The sequence below is a fragment of the Blennius ocellaris genome (assembly GCF_963422515.1).
Source record: "Blennius ocellaris genome assembly, chromosome: 10".
Taxonomy (NCBI): domain Eukaryota; kingdom Metazoa; phylum Chordata; class Actinopteri; order Blenniiformes; family Blenniidae; genus Blennius; species Blennius ocellaris.
The window spans coordinates 1,286,229-1,308,823 of NC_137659.1; the positions used below are offsets into that span (position 1 = coordinate 1,286,229).

At 42.5% G+C, this 22,595-nt stretch overlaps 3 protein-coding genes across 4 annotated transcripts in view; 1 reads left to right on the forward strand and 2 right to left on the reverse strand.

The window, feature by feature from the left end:
- Positions 1-2,209, reverse strand: part of LOC308135371 (uncharacterized protein) — a 432,222-nt gene extending 430,013 nt beyond the window's left edge. For both annotated transcript variants that reach the window (XM_080503312.1, XM_080503309.1), the window contains exon 1: positions 2,198-2,209. The gene's annotated coding sequence lies outside the window, so the exon portion shown is untranslated. The remainder of the gene's footprint in view (positions 1-2,197) is intronic.
- Positions 1-2,557, reverse strand: part of LOC308135082 (uncharacterized protein) — a gene marked incomplete at its 5' end in the record, with an annotated part of 4,412 nt that extends 1,855 nt beyond the window's left edge. The window contains 2 exons of the mRNA XM_080502955.1: positions 2,169-2,324; positions 2,532-2,557. Of these exons, the coding sequence (XP_080359081.1) occupies positions 2,169-2,324; positions 2,532-2,557 (182 nt within the window). The remainder of the gene's footprint in view (positions 1-2,168; positions 2,325-2,531) is intronic.
- Positions 2,558-2,567: 10 nt separating this feature from the next.
- The window catches only part of mtcl1 (microtubule crosslinking factor 1), a gene marked incomplete at both ends in the record, with an annotated part of 51,017 nt that continues 30,989 nt past the window's right edge, over positions 2,568-22,595 (forward strand). The window contains 3 exon segments of the mRNA XM_080503959.1: positions 2,568-3,380; positions 7,138-7,362; positions 8,409-8,567. Coding sequence (XP_080360085.1) covers positions 2,568-3,380; positions 7,138-7,362; positions 8,409-8,567 — 1,197 coding nt within the window.

Here is a 22,595-nt window from a genome sequence, read left to right on the forward strand (position 1 = left end):
CTGTTCATCACCTTTCAGATGAAAGACTGTACTTTGTATTAAACCTGCTCTAAAAGTCCTCGGAGGCTTTTTGGGGCTTGTTTAAAACAGACTTGTGGTATTTATAACTTGTGGCATTCTTGAACTAATGAAATGCAATTAAAGATGTTTATATTTATTACCTATAATTGGCTCTTGGTTGTTACTATCTGCTTTGAGAGTAGATCATTATAAGATGGTTAATAATAGATATTGAGGAAAAACGAAAAGGGAACAAAGCTGAAATCTCTGGTTTACTGTTTTTATGGTTTTTTACACGGCACGTCGGACCATTTTGCAGATATTCCTGACAGATCAGCCTTTATTTGAATGCAATTTGGGACAAATTGGGTCTCAGAGTTTTTAAAATCCAATAAATTGAGCTTTTTTTGGGGTTCTATTAGAATAAACACCCTGGTGTGGTAATTTCTGTTTAAAATGATCGATTTGAAAGATTTAAAACGACCAAAATCACACATATTTCACAATTTCTGTCGTAGTTTTATGTCCGTGAGTGATACTATTGAGTGACTGAATGTTTTGAACATACAAATGGAAGAAAAACAAACATCTAATAAAATGAAAACGTGATCTGGATTTGCACGAATAAAAAGGAGTCGGGAGAATTCAACGCCAGAAAGCCTTTAATATATATATAATATACAAGGGGAGTGTTTCTCTGAGTGCAAATGAACACATACACAAAATTATGTTGTAAAAATAAACGTTTAGAATGGCAATTCCATAATTTGCATTATTATTTCCATACATTAAGGAATATTAGTTTGACAGAAACTGGAAGAAATGAGGAAGTTATTAAATACACAGGATAAAGAGTTGAAAACTGAGTTTGGAAGGAAAAATCTGGAAGTATTTTCACAGAAGACTTTAAACAAGTGATTGATTATTGGCTCTGACGTGTTGCTGAGAAATGTACACACCCTGTCTGGCCAGCAGGGGGCAGTAAGTCGCAATTTAATCCTCACCCTGTTAATACAATAAAATAATGAGTGATGGGCTGCAGTGCAACAGGAAGGATGTCAGCGACCGAAAGAAGTGATAAATATAAAAAAATGTAAGTTGTTTAAATATTTTTGCTCCTTTTTTATTGAAATATTTACTTTAATATTACATTTTATCATTAAATATGTTGGAAAAACCTTCAATATGTCATTTTGTAACCTTTTTCATGTAAGACATGAACCGTGGCTCAAAAACAGTATAAAAAAAACAACTAGGTGCTAAATTATACGATATTAAAAATGTAGAGTCTTTAAAATCCCCAAAGATGTTGAACAAATGTTTAAATTAGAATATTGTGACTCTAATTAGTCTTCATCTGCTTCAACTAACCGCCTTTCTGTTGATTTACCAGGGTTTACAATGTACTACTGTGCAAAGTTTTACAGATTTCTCTCAAAGATAGAAAAAAAAATTATTACATTATGAAAAGTTTGTTTTTAAACATTTAATGGGGATTTTTCCTGTAATTAAAATTGTGTTAATGGCCAAATCGTGAAGATATTTTAAGATGTTTATTGTCATATATATAGAGAGATAAAGAGATATTTAAACTGCACAATGAAACGCTTACTTCGGTCCCCACCCTATAATTAAATAAAAGATTAACTGTGAACAAAGAAGGAACAGCGCATGTGCAGATAAATAGGAATAATTTATAAAGAAGGGACATTAACAAGTCGCTATAATCAATAAAACGCTGTCTTTTTTTCTTTTTAGTGTCAGATTGATTGTCAGACTTACAAAACAACCAGAATTCCTCGTGTTTGCTCGATCGATGGCCAATGAGGCGCGCGCCGTCGGGACATGCGCACCAGCGCGCGTCAGAACGCCTGGTTCTTCCAGGTCCCGCCTGGGTTCTTCCTGGTTCTCCTCCCGCCCGCCCGGTTCTTGCAGGTCCCGCCCGGTACGGGTAGAAGCCCCGGGGGTGCGTTTGGATCCGTGGAGCCGCGGCGCATGCGCCCCGCAGGAACTCACGGGCGTTGAGCTTCACGCCGCAGATTGCAGATCTTCCATGTCAGATAGGAAGGTGTGAGGAGAGGGAGCACACACACACACACACACACACACTCTCACACTCTCTCTCTCTCTCACACACACACTCACACACACCGGGGATCTAAACACACTCCTCCCGGTGCCACGGAGCGATGGGGACCGGCTGATCCGCGTCCGAACCGGGACCGACTTCCTTCCGTCCGTCCGTCCGTCCGTCAGTCCGTCCGTCCTTCCGCGGACGCGACCTGTCCCGCCCGGTTCTCTCGTCGCGGAGCCACGATGACAACCTGGTGAACGCGTGACGGTAGTGAGGTCTCACGCGAGCTCCGACGCACGATGCGCAGGATCCTCAGCACGGCGGGGAAGAAGGTCGACAAACCACCGGGGCGCTTTTCTGGCGCGGCTCGTCGGGGATCCGGCTCCCCGCCGCGGATCGATCGCTTCCTCGCGCAGCCTCGTCCTCCTCCTCCTCCTCCTCCTCCTCCTCTTCCTACTCCACCCGCCGCCGGTGCCGGTGCATGGAGAGGTGTATGATGGAGAGCTCCAATGGCTCCGGCAGCGACACCAAACCGCAGAACCACCAGTTGGAGAAGAAGCGGCTGAACCGGGCGCCCTCACCGGCCAGACCGTTCCTCAAGGATGTGCACGCGCGCTCCGCCAAGCCGCCGGCCGTCGTCCCCAAATCCCCCAAATTCAACAAGCAGCAGCAGCAGCAGCAGCAGCAGTCCGCCCCGGTGGCCCCGGTGGCCCCGGTCCCCCCGAACCGCAGCTCCAGACGCACCGGCGCCGCGGCGAAGGACAAACCCGCCGCGGCCAAAAGTGCCCCCAAGTCCGCCGCCGTGAAAAAGCCCACGAAGGGTCCCCAGCAGGCGGCCCCGGAGCCCAAAGCCGCCGCCGCCGGTACCGCCGGTACCGGTACCAAACCGGACAGCGCCAGGGGAAAGAAGGGGAAGCCAGCCTGCGGGTCCCCGGGCCCGCTGAGCCACGGCTCCCCGATCCGCGTCCCGACCGGAGCCCCCGGCCGGGCCAGCCACACCGACAGCAGCTCCGACCTGTCGGACTGTCCGTCCGAGCCGCAGTCGGTACCGGCCGCCAGCAGCGACGCGGAGTCCGGTACCGGCTCCAGCGACCGGGACCAGCCGGGAGCCGGTCACACCGCCGCCGCCGCCGCCGCCTCCTCCTCCTCCTCCGCCAAGGGGGCCACGTCTCGGGCTCAGCCGGCTCCGGGGGCGCACGGGGGGAAGAAGAAGAAGCCTCCCCCCGCTGGCGCGCAGCCCAAAGCGCCGGAGGAGGAGCTGCTGCGGGAGATCGAAGATTTGCGGTCTGAAAACGACTACCTCAAGGTAGGAGGCTGCGTTTGACCCCCCCCCCCCCCTCCCCCCCATCCCTCACCCCCTCACCTGCTCCGGGTCAATCCATCGTTTCAATCTAAGTTATTAAAACGTAAAGTCGTTGAAGCGCAGCTGTCCTCCCTCCATCCATCATGTCTTCTCTTTGACCCCCCCCCCCATCTGCCCTCTATCGATGGGGCTTTAATTGACCCTGCTGCGCCCTTTAATTCTGGAGTCTTCACATTATTGCTGCCCAGAGGGGGGGGGGTTGGTTGGTGACACTGGTTTATTATTTTATTAATATCTATTTAAAGTGCATTGTCAGTCAATTAAAACGAATAAAGTTGAAAGCGATCAAAGCGCAAAACAACAGAACACGTCAGTCATGACTCGTTCTTCACTTTTGAGGTCGTTGAGGGACTTTGATCTCTTTTAATTGACGGAAAAAAAACCTTGTTTATTCAATTTATTGGGGGAAAAAAATCACGAGTTGAGAGACGAATCTTTTTACAGTCTTATGAAACGTGGCAGTGTGACTGGAGGGGAGGTCGGCTCCATACCCAGGTGAAGGTGAGGCGGTATGGCGGCCCTGAAGGGTCAAAACACGACAGAAAAAGTAGTAAAGCAACAAAAGCCACAAGTGAAGTGACAATATTTTCTGCCGGACTGTTTAAATTCCGTGAATCTCGTGAATCGCAGCTGCTGGACGACTGATCAACGTCACCGTGTGTCGGTCTCTGTTACGTTTCATTAAACTGGCCTGTCGTCAAAACGGTCCGTCAGGAAATGTTGTCCCCCCCTGGAAACGAAAGCCCTTTTCTCTTTTCTGGGTGAACTTCCAACTGTGACCTTTGACCCTCGTTCATAACGTGAAGCCGATGAAGGAGAAAAACGTTTATTAAAACTGGGAGCTTGTTTGCTTTGAAGTCACGGGACTTCAAAGCAAACAAACTTTTATTCAAACAGAATAAAATTTTAAAAAAGAGAGGAAGAGGAAGAGGCCCTTCCTTTTGCACTTCCAGCTTCATCTCCGCCTCCAGACCCTGCAGGTGTTGATCAGGACCCCCCCCCCCCCCCTTTAAAGGTTTTCCCCCATGTGAGGGGAGGGAGGGAGGGAGGGGGGAGGGGGAGAGGCAGACAGATAATGCGGCAAACAATCTTTTTTTTTCAAATGGGGAGTCAGGTTTATTTACATGTTCCTGATGAGAGTATTATTTCAAACTTGATCACGCATGTCTGGATCTCTCCCTCTCTCTCTCTCTCTCTCTCTCTCTCTCCCTCTCTCTCTCTCTGAAACACAACGGAGTTAATCAGCTTTACAGGCTCTCGCTGTAATGGCTTTATCCCACAGGAGTTGATAACAGTCAGATGTCCCATGTGTGCCGGGTTCAGACACCCTCCTGCCCGCCTGTCAGGCTGCCAGCTGGGCCTCTGAGGGCCTTTAGCCTCACCCCCCCCCCCCTCTCTCTCCTCCTCCCCCTTCCACCTCCTCACCCCCCCCCCCCCTCCCTTCCTCATGCTCCATAATGTGAGGGAGTCCCCATCAGGATTTACCTCTTTGACTCGTCGTTTACTTTCTATTTCAGGCGACATGAAGAGTCACAGACACTTTTTACCACCAAATGTGATTTAATTCCACCCATTCCGCTCCGGTGACTCACATTGTTGACGATTGTTCTCACTTTACGTTCGTTATTGAGGTCGTTCCGAAGGGTGAAGACAAATTTCGGTTGTGTTTTTTTAGTAGTGTGAGAAATGTTTTCGTCTGCAGCTTTAAAGAAAACGTGTAGTTTTTAATGTTACGACGCACAACGGAGGAAATATAACCTTTTGATGTTTGATTTTGCGACAATATAGACATTTTCATCACAAGTTTAAACAGTTGGTGCTGAAAAAGACTCCAAACTCGACACAAAACCTTCCGGTGCAAAATAAAGTGAAATTTCCCCCCCACATACAACAAAAATATGTATTTTCAATTCAATTCAACTTTATTTATAAAGCACCAAATGCAACACAGTCATTCCTCGGCGCTTTTAACAGAGAAAATAGAAAAGCCCAACAATTTATTTATATATTTATATTTATTATTGGAAATTATTTATAATAAACAATTAAAAAAAAATAGGAATAGTCAGTACAGGTTCAAGGGTAAAGAAAACTAGTTGCATATTATTTGTAATTCATCGTCATTATTTCCCTTTTGAAGGAAAAAACAACAAGCAAAACGTCAATTCTGCTAAATCTAGAGGAACTTTGGTTCTTTTTGATTGACATTAACTTGCCACGGTTCCCAGTACGTCTCAATCTTAATCTTAATCTCGGGTTTATTAGTTTTTCTTGAATTTTCTTGCTGGTTTTGCCGGATTGGAGCCTCTTGCAGGTCGGTTTTACCCCCAAAGGCTTCATGTTGGACCCCGTTGCTCTAAACCGAGTTGATTTAGTGGCTAAAAGTTTAATTGATCAACTTAAAAAACTTTAAATAATGCAGTATAATGTGTTTTCAAGACTTAATTAAGCACAACACACACACACACACATACACAGTTTCAGTTCAGAAAATAAAGCTCCTTTTTTGTTTGTTGTGAAATATAAATGTTTCCAATCGGAGAGATAAGATGCTTAGATTCAACTCTTCATGTTACATCATCATCATCATCATCATCATCACTGGAGCTCAAATGTAATCATATGAAAGTATTAGCAGAAGCTACAAAGGTACATTACTTTTCTAATACCGTCATGTTTACTGTGTTTTAGTTTGGAAATGTCTCGTATCGCTTTCTGTCCACTGCTCCTGTTAAACACACTGATTTCCAATAAACACACTGATGTTGGCTGATTTTGCAGCTTTTCAGGTCAAATGAATCGATTCAGTCCAAAGTCAAAACGTCTTCAAAAGACCAACACGTATTAAATTAACAGTATATATATTTGCATGCTTGGAGGATCAATCATGTTTTTCTCTCTATTATAGTTTCATTTTGTTTTCATTCCTGCTTCCCAGACGCTCGATCTTTTACACTTTTTCTTTGGTTGTGAGGAGGAGAAGAAACTTCCTCTATTTATATGCAGACTTGTAATTCATTCTGAGACCCCATCTTTATTTTGCCAATGATTTATTTTAATTCATTTTACTTTTACTTTTACTTTTAATTTTAATTTTAATAACATTTTTATTTTTAGTTTAGGTTTGAGTTTATTTTTAATTTTATTATATATTTATAATATTTTTATTTTATTTTATCATATTTGTATTTCTATTATATTTTTATTTATATTTTATTTATATTTATATTTAATTTTTTATTATATTCTTATTTCTATGTTTTGTTTGTTTATATTTTTTATTTTCTGTTTATTTCTATTACATTTTTATTTTCTTTAAATATGTATATACCTTTTATTTAAATTCTATTTTGGGGGAATGCATCTCCCCTATTCCTTGTTTTGTAAATATTATTTTGACAAAAAAATTTTTTTTTAAAAACCAAATAAATTTGCACTTTAATTGCGTGACAAGGAAATCCTCTAAAACTAAGATTAGTTTTGCACAGGAAGCATCAGTGCAGTAGTTTGCACACAGTAAAGGTTGTCGGTTTGAGTCCAGGTTTTGCGACTTCATATTTTTTCAAAAGAAATTATTGGTCATTTTTAAACAGCAGGATTTATTGTTGAACGTCACCTTCCTTGCATTAATCACTTTGTTAGGGTTTAGCGGGCATTCTGAGTGTAATGGTGTGTGTGTGTGTGTCCCCCCCCCCCCCAGGATGAAGTGGACGAGCTGCGGGCGGAGATGGAGGAGGTGCGGGACAGCTACCTGGAGGAGGAGGTCTACCAGCTGCAGGAGCTCCGCAGGGAACTGGACCGCTCCAACAAGAACTGCCGCATCCTGCAGTACCGCCTGCGCAAGGCGGAGCAGAAGAGCCTGCGGGTGGCGCAGACGGGCCACGTGGACGGGGAGCTGCTGCGGAGCCTGGAGCAGGACCTCAAGGTGGCCGAGCCACAGAACCGCCAAACGTAGTTGATAGCCAGGAAGAAAAAAACAAAACAAAACAAACTCGGTTATTTCCAGGTAGTGTGGCCTGTGTGTGAAAAGCACAATTTGTTGTGTAAAAGTCGGATGTAAAGTTGTTTTTTTAATCCATATCCACATATATATTTATATACAGAAGAGGATTAGGGCCACTGTGGGGAAAAAAACCCTGAGTTTTCACTTTTTTTTTTCAGAATTCTGACTTTAAAAGTCAAAATTCTGAGGAAGAAAGTCAGAATTTTAGTTTCAAGTCAGAATTCTGAGAAAAAAAGTCAGAATTTTAGTTTAGAGTCAGAATTCTGAGTTTAAAAGTCAGAATTCTGCGAAAAAAAGTTAGAATTCTGAGCTTAGAATTCAGAATTCTGAGAAAAAAGTCAGAATTTTAGTTTAAAGTCAGAATTTTGAGTTTAAACTCAGAATTCTGAGAAAAAAGTCAGAATTTTGAGTTTAAACTCAGAATTTTAGTACGAGAATCAGAATTCTGACTTTGAAAGTCAGAATTCTGCGAAAAAAAGTTAGAATTCTGAGTTTAGAATTCAGAATTCTGAGAAAAAAGTCAGAATTTTGAGTTTAAACTCAGAATTTTGAGTTTAAACTCAGAATTCTGAGAAAAAAAGTCAGAATTTTAGTTTAAACTCAGAATTTTGAGTTTAAACTCAGAATTCTGAGAAAAAAAGTCAGAATTTTAGTTTAAACTCAGAATTTTGAGTTTAGAATTCAGAATTCTGAGAAAAAAGTCAGAATTTTGAGTTTAAAGTCAGAATTTTTAGTTTAAAGTAAAATAAATGAAATGAAAATATGAAATATTTAAAATAGATAAGCTGTATTTAACTTTACCCACACATACTCGTAAACAACAACGTGCCTGAAACGGCGCAGGAAGAAGTAAACAATATTCAGTAGTTATATTTTATTTGATGCATTTATTTGCATCAAATAAATGCATTTACGCCCCCCCCCCCCCCCCCCCCCCCGCCCCCTCACCCCCCCTCTGGTGACCCCAGGTGGCCAAAGACGTGTCGGTGCGTCTGCACAACGAGCTGGAGAGCGTGGAGGACAAGCGCAGCCGGGCGGAGGACGAGAACGAGCAGCTGAGGCAGAAGATCATCGAGGTGGAGATCTCCAAGCAGGCGCTGCACAACGAGCTGGAGAGGACCAAGGAGGTGAGTGAGGCCTCACCTTCTACCTCACCTCACCTCACCCCACCTCACCGGTTCTGGTGACGCGTTGTGGTTAAACGCTTGTTTGAGGGTTCCTCCGCTGCCGATCCGGTTCAGTCTGATGGATCCTTGCCGAGGAAGCTGAGCTCCTCCTGAAGGCCTCGTCGTCTCCACCCCGTCATGTTTGTACGTTTTAAATCGGCTCCCAGAAGGTATTTAGCTGCGTCCTCTTGTCCGATGTTTTCTTTATTATCGCGGCTCTGTGGAATTAAAGGGCTCGGGGAAGTTTTATGGGATAATTTTTTTTACCTTTGCTGCCAACGAAAGTTGGGCAAGAAGGTTATAGTTTTGACTTAATTTTGTTTTGTTTAATTTAATTTAATTTAACTTAACGTAGCGTAACGTAACGTAACGTAACGTAACGTAACGTAACGTAACGTAGCGTAGCGTAACGTAACGTAACGTAACAAATAGTATAATATTATATTATTATATTATACAATAATATAATATAATATAATATAAAATAAAACGTAACGTAACGTTACGTCATGTCACGTCACGTCACGTTACGCTACGTTTTATTTTATTTTATATTATATTATATTATATTATTGTATAATATAATAATATGATATTATACTATTTGTTTGTATATGTGTATTTGACCAACTTTTCACCAAAACTAATCACCCAAATTGCACGAAATCTTCAGGGATGATTCGTCATCATCAAAGTACGAATTGATTACATTTTGAGACGTTAGCGTTTAACTGTTTCCGAATAAATCCCCCCCAAAAACTGCAAAAAATTCCCATACAAAAAAATACCCATCTGTTGCCATGGAGATGCTCCCTGCTCAGTCTTTCAACCAGTGATGCCTGACAGGCTAGTTAGCATCGGTGTGAGCTCACGGCTATCATGCTAGCAATGCTACCTCATGTGGCGTTGGCGACGTTTCTTCCTCGCGTTTCTGGGCGGCGGAAGCGTCTCGGTTGATCGAGGCCTCGATTCTCCTCGCAGGTGAAACCGTGAGCAGAGGCTTTCCTCGCTTCGCCTGATTAGACTAATTGACTGTGACAACAGCAGGTCGCCGCGCCGCCGCCCGCGGAGAGGCAGCGGCTCAGCGCCAGAGCAGCCGGCGAGGCGGAGGCGTGGTGAGGTGGAGGCGGAGGCGTGGCGAGGCGGAGGCGTGGCATCCGCGTGACACAGTTTGGCGTATTTTAAAATTTTTATAAAGTCACCTGTAGTTTTGTGGTTGAAATGATGAATTAGGGCTCGTTTTGTAAAGAGTTCTACCGTCATATTCTATCATTCCTTGTGGGTTTCTGTGGTTGATTTATCTGGTTAAAGCTTGAATTTATTGAATGACGGAGCCTCATTTACTTTTTTTTTTTTAATTTTAGATTGTTTACATGCATTTTAAACAATCAGAATTCTGAGTTTTTTCTCAGAATTCTGAGTTTAAACTCAGAATTCTCGGAAAAACCCCGAGGTCTGATTTTTTTTTCTCAGAATTCTGAGTTTAAAGTGAGAATTCTGACTTTTAAACTCAGAATTTCTGACTTTTAAACTCTAAAAAAAGTCAGAATTTTGAGTTTAAAGTCAGAATTCTGAGTTTAAAGTGAGAATTCTGACTTTTAAACCCAGAATTCTGACTTTTAAACTCAGAATTTCTGACTTTTAAACTCTAAAAAAGTCAGAATTTTGAGTTTAAAAGTAAGAATTCTGAATTTAAAGTGAGAATTCTGACTTTTAAACCCAGAATTCTGACTTTTAAACTCAGAATTTCTGACTTTTAAACTCTAAAAAAGTCAGAATTTTGAGTTTAAAAGTAAGAATTCTGAATTTAAACTCAGAATTCTGAGAAAAAAAAAAGTCGGGACTCTGACTTTAAAGTCAGAACTCAGGGGTTTTTTTTCCACAGTGGCCCTAACCGTCTTCCGTATTTTTAAATGCATCGAGGAAGAAAATTCAGATTGAAAGTAAAATTTTTCTTTAAAAAAAACAATAAATAAATAAAAAAGGAAATCATAGATTGTCTCTGGGTGACGAATACATGAATGACGCACACAAAGAACTGCGGCTCCAAATAATGGCAGATTGTTTTGTTTTCCCTCGAGGTTCGTCCCAGAAAAACAAAAGCTTTGAGTTCTTCTACAGTATCACCTGCCCCCCCCCCCCCCCGATATGTTAAAATACAGATTCTTACGCTGACTTCATCAACCCGGAATCTTTTTTTTCAATTGTAAATCCGAGAATCTTGCCCTCTGCTCTCCGGGAGAGGAAATCTCTGGGAAACACGGCAGATAAGAATGCAGTTGAACAGGATTGAAAGGTTCTGCTTCAATTAGAGCTTGTAAGCGGAGGAGCGTGGAATCCTCACCGCCACTTCCTCCTTCACGCCTTGATCCGAAGAGACGAGTCGTTTTTGTGTCGGCGCCGAAAGATGAATCGTGTCAAACGTCTCAGTTAAAGTCGAGCCTTGATAAACCTTTAATTTCAACTTTTGCAGGTTTTCTTTCTTTGCAGAGGATACGTGATGAAAATGTCAATATTTTTAGCAAAAACAACCAAACAATTTGTACGGAAAAAGACTCCAATCTCAACATAAAGCCAATTTTAATGGAACCTTTTGCAGCGAAATGTCCTGGACACTGTTGCATTCTGGGTATTTTTTTTTTTACAAACTCAGCTCAGGTCTCAGTGTTCGGATGTTTTCCACTACTTTTTGTTTTTTTAATCAGTTTTTTTTAACAAGAAATGACGATTCAGATTCAGATTTTATGACTTTATGTTTATTTAGTTGATTTCTAGTTCATAATGAAGTCGGGGATGAATGGAAGGAAAGTTTCTTCTTCTTCAATTTAATTTCCTGTTAAACCTCAACAGCTTTTCCTTTATGATCACTGAGAAAATTCCACATTAATGTGTCGATGGCGTGAAAGAATGGAGGCGGCGTGGCCCTTTAAGGCCTCCTCCCACCTCCTTCTGCCATCCTCCCATCTCCTCTCGCCTCCTCCTGCCCTCCTCCCGCCTCCTCCTGCCTCCTCCTGCCCTCCTCCCACCTCCTACTGCCCTCCTCCCTCCTCCCGCCTCCTCCTCCCTCCTCCTGGCCTCCTCCTCCCTCCTCCTGGCCTCCTCCTGCCCTCCTCCGGCCTCCTCCTGCCCGCCTCCGGCCTCCTCTTGCCCCCTCTCGCCTCCTCCTGCCTCCTCTCGCCTCCTCCTGCCTCCTCCCGCCTCCTCCTGCCTCCTCTCGCCTCCTCCTGCTCCTCCGGCCTCCTCTCGCCTCCTCCTACCTCCTCTCGCCTCCTCTACCTCCTCTCGCCTCCTCTCCTCTCGCTCCCTCCTGCTCCTCCTGCCTCCTCCCACCTCCTCCCACCTCCGCCCGCCCTCCTCCTGCCTCCTCCTCCCTCCTCCTCCCTCCTCCTCCCGCCTCCTCTTGCCTCTTCCTGCCTCCTCCCGCCTCCTCCTGCCCCCTCCTGCCCCCTCCTGCCTCCTCCTGCCTCCTCCTGCCTCCTCCTGCCCCCTCCTGCCCCCTCCTGCCCCCTCCTGCTTCCTCCTGCCTCGTCCTTTCTCCTCCCGCCTCCCACCTGCCTCCTCCTGCCCTCCTCCCGCCTCCTCCTGCCTCCTCCTGCCTCCTCCTGCTCCTCCTGCCCCCTCCTGCCCCCTCCTGCCCCTCCTGCCTCCTCCTGCCTCCTCCTGCCTCGTCCTGCCTCGTCCTTCCTCCTCCTCCCCTCCTCCTCCCGCCTCCTCTTGCCTCTTCCTGCCTCCTCCCTCCTCCTGCCCCCTCCTGCCCCCTCCTGCCTCCTCCTGCCTCCTCCTGCCTCCTCCTGCCCCCTCCTGCCCCCTCCTGCCCCCTCCTGCTTCCTCCTGCCTCGTCCTTTCTCCTCCCGCCTCCACCTGCCTCCTCCTGCCCTCCTCCCGCCTCCTCCTGCCTCCTCCTGCCTCCTCCTGCCTCCTCCTGCCCCCCTCCTGCCCCCTCCTGCCCCCTCCTGCCTCCTCCTGCCTCCTCCTGCCTCGTCCTGCCTCGTCCTTCCTCCTCCCGCCTCCACCTGCCTCCTCCTGCCCTCCTCCCGCCTCCTCCTGCCAACTCCTGCCCTCCTCCCACCTCCTCCTGCCCTCCTCCTTCCTCCTCCTGCCCTCCTCCTCCCGCCTCCTCCCGCCTCCTCCCGCCTCCTCCTGCTCTCGCTGGGCCATCAGGAGTCACACACAGTTTCTGGCCCAGAGTTTGGCACCTCAACATGGATTAATCCAACAAGAAGGCCTGTTATAAAACAGCCTGGCATGTTTCTGTCCAGGCGGAGGGGAGGAGGGGAGGGAGGAGGAGGGGGAGGGGGGAGGGGGGAGGGGGGAGGAGTAGGGCTGGTGGAGGAGGGGGGAGGCGGGAGGAGGAGCAGGGCGGCGGCCATCGGACAGCTGGAGCCCAAACAACAACAACGATATGGCCTTTATTAATTTCTCAATAGTCTTTGGCCATACATGATGTATAGCTCTATATTTTTAGGCCATATCATAATATACCATATATATATCGATATTCTGAGGCCATATCACAATATACAGTAAACATTTCGTGATATTTTGATGCCATATCACAATATACGTTATCTATCTCTATAGTCTTAGAATATTGATAGATACAAATAATATCGTGACATGGCCTGAGGCCATATCACAATACACTATATATTTTTTCCCCGATATTCTGAGATCATATCACGATATGAGATATATATCTCTATAGTCTTACGCCATATCATGATATACAATAAACGTTTCTCGATATTCTGAGGCCATATCATGATATACGATATATATCTCTATAGTCTTAGGCCATATCAGAATATACTATATATATATATATATATATTTTTTTTTTTTATATATATTCTGAGGCCATATCACAATATACAATAAACATTTCTTGGTACTCTGAGGCAATATCAAGATATACGATATATATCTCTATAATCTGAGGCTATATCGCGATATACGATATATATCTCGACATATTTACTTTACCTGACATCAACACTTTTGTTGGATGTAATCACACTAGTATGACGCTTCTACATCTACATTAAAACATTATTTTATAAATGTTTCTGTTACCAGGGGAAAAACCTATTTGCGGTTAAAAATCTGTTTTTCAAGAGCGTCCTGGCCGAGACGCTTCCTTCCTTGCATGTTTTCCACACGGCAGCTGATTATTGATTATATACATATAGGCGTTTGAAAGCACCACGAGTTGAACGTCTGTGTTGAAGGCGGACGTCGAAACAGGAAGTGATGTCACGCCTGTATAGATTTGTTAATATCGTTCTGTGTGTTTGCTGTCGGGGAATCGAGTTTATTTGTTTCTGTCTTTCGTCCTGCATGTTGCAAAGCAGGATAAAAAATGTATACAAGCTTTTAACCGCTTAAAAAAAAATACATGTAAAATCTACATTTTCATCACGTATTCTCTTTTTAAAACAACTTTAAAGTTACAAATTCGAAGGTTATTTTACCCACTGGAGATGAAGCGAGTTCGACGCCCTGCTGTGACGACGGTACATCTCTGGATTTCGCTGGAAGTCGCTTGCAGACGCTCTTGTCGACCGCGCCTCCTCCGCCTCCGACTCCTTTGAAGGAGCATCTTCCTCCTCCCTCCTCCTCCTCCCTCTTCCTCCTCCGCCGTGGTTCCCCGTCGGAGGAGTGTGAAGGAATCTCATTGACCCAGTTACCGTCTGGCGTTCGGAGGATCAGAGAGGCAGAATGTGCTGCATTGGAAGCTGTGGCTTCAAACTCGTGTTGGAAATGAGAGAAAGGAAAACCTGATCATGCAGCGGCAGTGAGGATGATGATGATGATGATGATGATGATGATGATGAGTTCCCCCCTCAAGGAACAAAAAAGCTAAAGAGGAACTCGTCAGTTCTGCGGCGGCGGCTTTTAATTCTCGTCTTTTGAAGATTAAAAAGCCTTGAAAATTGAAAAAAAAATTTTTTTTTAATTAATATGTTTGACACGTGTTTTTATACGAGTCATATTCTCCGTCTTTTTCACTCCTTTTCCCTCCATTAGAATGTTGGATCAGAGGAGCTACATTCAGAATCTGCTGTGTCTTGTGTGAGCTGGACTGGCTCCGCCCACACACACGCCCATCTATGAGGAAGAGAGGAGGAAGTACTTCCTCTCGTGGCGCCATGTGCCAGAGCAGAGCTGCCTGATTGTGGGAGGAGTCAAAGGGGGGGGGAGGAGCCTACCTTGATTGTGATTGGCTAAAACCCCCCGATGACACTATATAGGGTTTGATTTCTGATTGGCTGGTTGGAGTAACACACTTTTTAAAAGAGAGAGGGAGAGAAGACACACCTTCTTCACTTGAGAATGATTATTACTGTTGGGAAAACTTTTAGAAAGTCGATTTGCTCTGACTGCATGCGTCAAAACTTTTTTTTCGAATTTCGAAGTTTTGACTATTTGACGTGGAAAAAGGAAGAAGCGTGGTTTCAACTGATTCAAATATCACAAGAACTGAAGGAGGTTTTTAATTCTGTCACCAGAAAAAAAAAAAAAAAAAAAAAAATCTCCTCATTGTCTCAAATTTTGCTTCTCGGCTTAACCCAGATCTGAAACGCTCACGACGGCGTCGGAGGGTTGGGATCACGCTGCCTCTCGTCGCAACGGAACGAACGGCATTAGCAGTTCTATTCAGGGAGGCTGGCGGCTGGAATCGGGGGCGGGGGGGGGGGGGAGCGGGGGCTCCTTTGTCGGGGGAGGAGAAGTGGATTTGTCAAAGGTTGTAGAAAAAGAGACGTCGGGTGAAGAGGAGGACGGATTCTGAGGATGTTTCACGGTAGTGTGGAGGTTTTAGAGCTCTGTTTGTAATAACATGGTTGCAATCCAACTTGGTGCTTTTATTTTGACAGTCACTGTAATCACGATCCAACTTGGTAGTTTTATTTTGACAAGTCACCATAATAACAAGCCAACTTGGTGGTTTTATTTTTACAGTCATTATAATAATCTAACTTGGTATTTTTTATTTTGACAGTCAACGTAGTAACAATCCAACTTGGTAGTTTTATTTTGACAGTCTCTGTAATAACAATTCAACTTGGTAGTTCTATTTTGATAGCCACCATAATAACAATGTATCTTGGTAATTTTATTTTGACAATCACCATAATAACAATCCAACTTGGTAGTTTTATTTTGACAGTCTCTGTAATAACAATTCAACTTGGTAGTTCTATTTTGATAGCCACCATAATAACAATGTATCTTGGTAATTTTATTTTGACAATCACCGTAATAACAATCCAACTTGGTAGTTTTATTTTGACAGTCTCTGTAATAACAATTCAACTTGGTAGTTCTATTTTGATAGCCACCATAATAACAATGCATCTTGGTAGTTTTATTTTGACGGTCGCAGTAATAGCAATCCAACTTGGTAGTTTTATTTTGACGGTCGCAGTAATAGCAATCCAACTTGGTAGTTTTATTTTGACGGTCGCAGTAATAACAATCCAACTTGGTAGTTTTATTTTGACGGTCGCAGTAATAGCAATCCAACTTGGTAGTTTTATTTTGACGGTCGCAGTAATAACAATCCAACTTGCTGGTCTGTCCACCAAGTTGTCCACACTGTCCTCTGGTTGATTTGCGTTATTGCTCTACATTACCTACCTCTAGAATAGATAGGTGTGTGTGTGTGTGTGTGTGTGCGTGTGCGTGTGCGTGTGTGTGCGTGTGTGTGTGTGTGTGTGTGTAGCCCCTGAACTCAAACGTGTTGTTTGTTTACAGAAGGAAGCGCTTCGGCCACATTAATTATGAAAAGTCTCCGGCTGCACCATTAATCACCGACTGATAATAACCTGCTGATGACGGCTTAATTAAAGCCCGGCGGCCATCTTGAGGTTGTTTACAGACGCAGCCGGAACAGAAATGATCTTATTGTTTGTTCTGATCGGTCGGATGGTTCCGCCATGTTTTTCTGCAGCTTTACAACAAACTGATAAACTTGCTTCTTCCTCTGAGTCCGAGTTTCTAATGTTGCTTCTTTAAAGTGAGAAATTAAGGGTTTTTTTGTTTTTTCTTACACTACTTTTGTTTGCTTTCTCAGATGAAAAGGTCAGTTCTCCTCACCCCAAGTCTCCCCAAAGTCATTAATGAAAAAAATAAAATCTAGAGCTACACTCGGTAGAGCGCAGACCTTCCCCAACGCCACATTTGTTGGTATCACTACCATGTTAGCAGTTAGCTCATATCGATGCTAACTAGCCTGTCAGGTTAGCTACATCAAGGTGTGGAACACTGAGTGGGGAGCGTCTCCTTTGATCTCCTCCACGAGGAGCCTCTTTCATCTGCTTTGTACGTTTTTCTAGTTTTCATGCAGTTCAAGTAAATTTTTTTTTTTTGAGAAAAGTTGGTAAAATACGTACAAACAAATTCATAATTACATACGGATGAAAACATAACCTTCTTGCCGGAGGTAAAAACGGATAAAACAGCTTAAAAAATGTTTTAAAAATCACGAGAAGTTCTCAAATAAAAAAAACCAAAAGTTTATGAATTAAAAAAAAAAATGCTTGAAGAATAACAAAATGTTTAAAATGGCTAAAATGTGAGAATTGTTTAATAAATCCAGGAAAAAAATAGGGTGAAGTTGCTAAAATCCAAAATACCTTCAGAAATCGTAGTTGAAACTTAAGATACTTTTTGTTTTGTATATTAAAACTATATATATGAAGCATTCTCAGCGTCTTATCCTCGTTTTTAGCAGAATTTTGGGTTTGGATAAAATTAAAAGTATAGATACATTTTGGCTAATCTGCACAAATCTGCTTTATGTTCAAAGTTCTTGTTTATCTGTTACCAGGTCATTTGCTATTGGGGGGAAAAAAAAATATTAATTGCAAAACCAAGAAAAAGAAAAGATCTGAAGAACAAAACATGTGAACACATAATTAATGATATTCCTTATGTCTCATCATCGGCCTGAACTGTAAACCTTAATTATTTTGTATTTTACAGCCTTTTTTAAATGTCTCGCGGTCGGTTAACGGTCCAAACAGAAACACGTCTGTGATCATAAATTACCTCTCGCTTCACAAAACCCATAATAAATTGTGTTTACCGTCTCTTTACTCCACTTCTCCCTGATTTAACTGCTTTTAAGACGTTAGATGGTGAATTTATCTCGCATGTGGAGAAACTGGAAGGATGGAGGAGAAACTGGCAGAGAAAATAAGCAAGTCAATGATGCATTTATACATAGAATATGGTGTTTTTTATTTATTTTTTAATGGTATTTTGTCAAACGGCGGCTTTGAACAAAAGCCTCCCGTCAGATGAAAACGACGCCGGCTTCCTCCCGTCAACCTTTAAAAGATGAATTCCTAATCTGGGGCTGAACCGACGGGTTCTAGTGGAGCGACGCTCAAAATGAAGAGATGATCCGCCGTGTTTTACACGTCTGAGCCGTCGTGTGTTGATTCGCGTCGCATTATTTCAGCTCTTTAAGGTCTTATCCCATCTGGAGGGTGTGATGATGCCGCTGCCCTGTTCAGAGTCGACCTCCGACCCTTTTTTTTTTATTTTACAGCGGAGGCGCCGCATCAAACGTAAAACCGGCCCGTGAGACGCTCCAGTCCGGCCAAACCCACCGAGAAAATTGTAAAAATGCATAAAGCGACGGCTATAAGAGACGTTTTCTGGACGTTTCCCTGCACTTTGCAGCAGACGGTTCCATTAAAGTTGAATTTATGTTGAAATTCTAGTCATTTTTTGTAGCGATAGGTCATTTTCGGCTTGTTTGAGTTTTTTAAAAAGTGTCGCTCCAAGCAGCCAATCAGAAATCAAACCCTAGAGAGTGTCATCGGGGGATTTTAGCCAATCACAATCAAAGGTAGGCTCCTCCCCCTTTGACTCCTCCCACAATCAGGCAGCTCTGCTCTGGCACATGGCGCCACGAGAGGAAGTACTTCCTCCTCTCGATAACCCCACGACTGCAGAGCGGTGCAACGTCGGTGGCAAACGTTTAGGAATGTGGGCGGAGCCAAAGGTTTACGGTCTGGAGAGTGAATACGAGAGAGACTAATTTAATTTGTTTAGATCCCAGCAGTGCAAACCCCCCCCCCCCACGAGAACCCATGAGAACAAGAAGAAAAGTCGAGCTGTGATGCAGGCCACGCCCCCTCACGGCAGGCCACGCCCCCTCACGGCAGCCACACATCTGGAAATCACTTTTAAATTTACAACGGCGCAGCTTAATTTCTCGCTTCCACTGTTTTTCAAAAAGAAAAAAAAAATATTTTCCCTTGAACTGTTTCACTAATGAAAGAGAAGGTTTGTGTCAACATACATGCTGAGTGATGCGTTCAGGTGCATCACGTAACTCCGCCCTCCGACATGACAGCGAGCACAGTGAAAAATGCCATTGATTTTTTTTTTTGTTTTTCAGTTTTTACCCCCCACATTATATTTCCATTTAATACATCGTGGTGTTTTCTTATCTTCTCAGTCGCATTCCGGCGAGGATGAACGCGCCGCATCCAGCGTAACGTTTAATTTCCTGGTCGATGGCGTTGCAGGCGTCACGTCGCCCTCCGCTCTAATATTTCACTCGTCTTTTGAAAAGACGACGATAACATCTGTCTTGTCGTCGCCTCTGTTGTCAAACACACTGTAATGTTGGAGTCTTTATCACCTTTGCACCTTTAATTCAAAAGGGCAAGAACGAATAATAAACGTAGACGCGTTTCTGTAAAAGGTGTTAGTTTATAGAAAAACCTTGAATATAATTACAAGAAAAAAAACATTAAAAAGCTGGTTTAAACTATCAAAAATATCCAGCTCAGAAATCACAAAATTAAAAGTTTAAGTGAAGTTTGATGCGTATTTTGTTTGAAAATCCTCGTTTATTGGATTTATAAGTTCATAGAAAGTTGTTAAAGGTCAGCTGAGGTTAATTTGATGTTTTGCATTTATTTGTAAAGTATCTTGATATTTGATGGCCGCGAATGTGAAAAGGTTTCTGTCACTTTAAGAAAGAGAAGGAACCTGCATGTCGGGATAATAGTGCAGAAGTGAATGCAGTTTTTTTTTAAACTAGAGGAAATATAGGAAATATATCCCACAAGTCGTCACAGGACGGTTTTAAATTAGTTTATTTTTAGTGTTTTTGGGACGGAATGTAAAATAAAAGCGAGTCTCCGGTGAAATATGACGTCCCCCCCCCCCCCGTTTTGTTGCATCACATGTTGTCAAAAAAACCCAAACAAAAAAAACAAAAACAATATTCTGAGCTGCGGCGACCAGATCGAATTAAATCCGTCTGAGGCGAAGCCGCCGACTCTCCTCACCGTGAGACCTGCTGAGTCGGCACTGCTGCCAGTTTCAAGTGTCTGACTGACTCACACACACACACACACACACACACACACATACACATACACATACACATACACATACACACACACACACACACACGCAACACATACTTTTTTATTTATTTGCTGAGTGTAAGCGTGAGTGACGTGCCCCTGAAAAGCTCCATTGTGCTCCTCTTTAATGCACGTCGGGTCTCAGACTGAGGTCAGGGCCAGATTAGTGGAGAGGAACAGTATGGGAGTGACCCTCCGACACACACACACACACACACATGCACACACACACACACACACACGCACACGACTCTCTCATGGCTTCATTCTCGCCTGTATAAAAAAAAAAAAAAAAACCTTGTTTCTCTCATAAATTTTCGCGAGGAAAAAAAAAAGGTCTGAAATTGACGATTTAAGTCTATAAAATGTAGAAATGTTGTCGTAGTTGTTGAACTTTCCTCGTCGTAAGACGATTCCAGTCCTCGGTCAGTGAAAATGATGGTAATGATGGACGTTTTAGTTGGTTTTATTTGTGTTTCACCGTCTAGCTTGATGAGTTATTGTTCTTTCTGCAGTCTGAGAGGAGTTTTCTCTCGTTGTGGCCGAAACGAGACGAGACGGGCTAAAAAAAAGAACCTTTTTCATTTTATTTTATTTTTTCTTTTATCCGACTTTGCTCTATAGCCTCTGCGGTGTGAGATTACTCGATCTCACCGTCTCACGTCGAAGCAGAAGAGACGAGCTCATTAACTATTCATGTCGTTCCACAAACACACTTCAGGAACCGTCGCTATTTTTTCTCATATTAATAATTCCTCATATTGATATTTTCTCAGATTGATACTTTCTCATACTGATATTTTCTCATATTGATAATTCCTCATATTGATAATTCCTCATATCGATATTTTCTCATATTGAGAATTCCTCATATTGATAATTCCTCATATCGATATTTTCTCATATTGATAATTCCTCATATTGATTTTTTCTCATATTGATAATTCCTCATATTGATTATTCCTCATATTGATAATTCCTCATGTTGATATTTTCTCATATTGATAATTCCTCATATTGATAATTCCTCATATTGATATTTTCTCATATTGATAATTCCTCATATTGATATTTTCTCATATTGATATTTTCTCATATTGATAATTCCTCATATTGATATTTTCTCATATTGATAATTCCTCATATCGATATTTTCTCATATTGATAATTCCTCATATTGATAATTCCTCATATCGATATTTTCTCATATTGATAATTCCTCATATTGATAATTCCTCATATTGATATTTTCTCATATTGATAATTCCTCATATTGATTTATCCTCATATTGATTATTCCTCATATTGATATTTTCTCATATTGATAATTCCTCATATTGATAATTCCTCATATTGATATTTTCTCATATTGATATGTTCTCATATTGATAATTCCTCATATTGATATTTTCTCATATTGATTATTCCTCATGTTGATATTTTCTCATATTGATAATTCCTCATTGATAATTCCTCATATTGATATTTTCTCATATTGATATTTTCTCATATTGATAATTCCTCATGTTGATATTTTCTCATATTGATAATTCCTCATTGATAATTCCTCATATTGATATTTTCTCATATTGATATTTTCTCATATTGATAATTCCTCCTATTGATATTTTCTCATCTTGATAATTCCTCATATTGATATGTTCTCATATTGATAATTCCTCATATTGATATTTTCTCATATTGATAATTCCTCATGTTGATATTTTCTCATATTGATAATTCCTCATATTGATATTTTCTCATATTGATATTTTCTCATATTGATAATTCCTCCTATTGATATTTTCTCATATTGATAATTCCTCATATTGATATTTTCTCATATTGATATTTTCTCATATTGATAATTCCTCATATTGATATTTTCTCATCTTGATAATTCCTCATATTGATATTTTCTCATCTTGATATTTTCTCATATTGATAATTCCTCCTATTGATAATTCCTCATATTGATAATTCCTCACGAGCCCTAAAACTAGAGGTGAACATCCTCCAGCTTGTCACAGGGGGTGGTAGAGCGGTCGTCTCCAAAGCGGAGGTTGCAGGTTCGATTCCCTGTATATATAAAGCAGGATAAATAAGTGAAATCCATTTTTTTTACCATTTATTATTGTCGGATCGCGACGAATCTCTGGATGGCGGTGGAGATGCCGGGGGATGCCCTGACATTGGAGTGACCTCTGGGTGCTGCATCCGGCCCGTCTTCCTGCACACACACACACACACACACACACACACACACACACACACACACACACACACACACACACACACACACACACACACACACACACACACACACACACACACACACACACACACACACACACATGCGTGCACCAGCTCAGAAACAAAGCACCTCCAGCAGACCGACGACTGCAGATGTGGCCGGATTACCTTAATTAATTTAGCTGTGATTGGTTTAGGAAATTCTTCATAAATTCGCCGCTGTTTGCAATTTCACTGTTTGTAACTCTGTGTGTGTGTGTGTGTGTGTGTGTGTGGCATCAATTCCAGCGGGCAAATTGGATTCCGCTGCGTTTCCCGGCGCTGGTTGTGCCGATGAAGC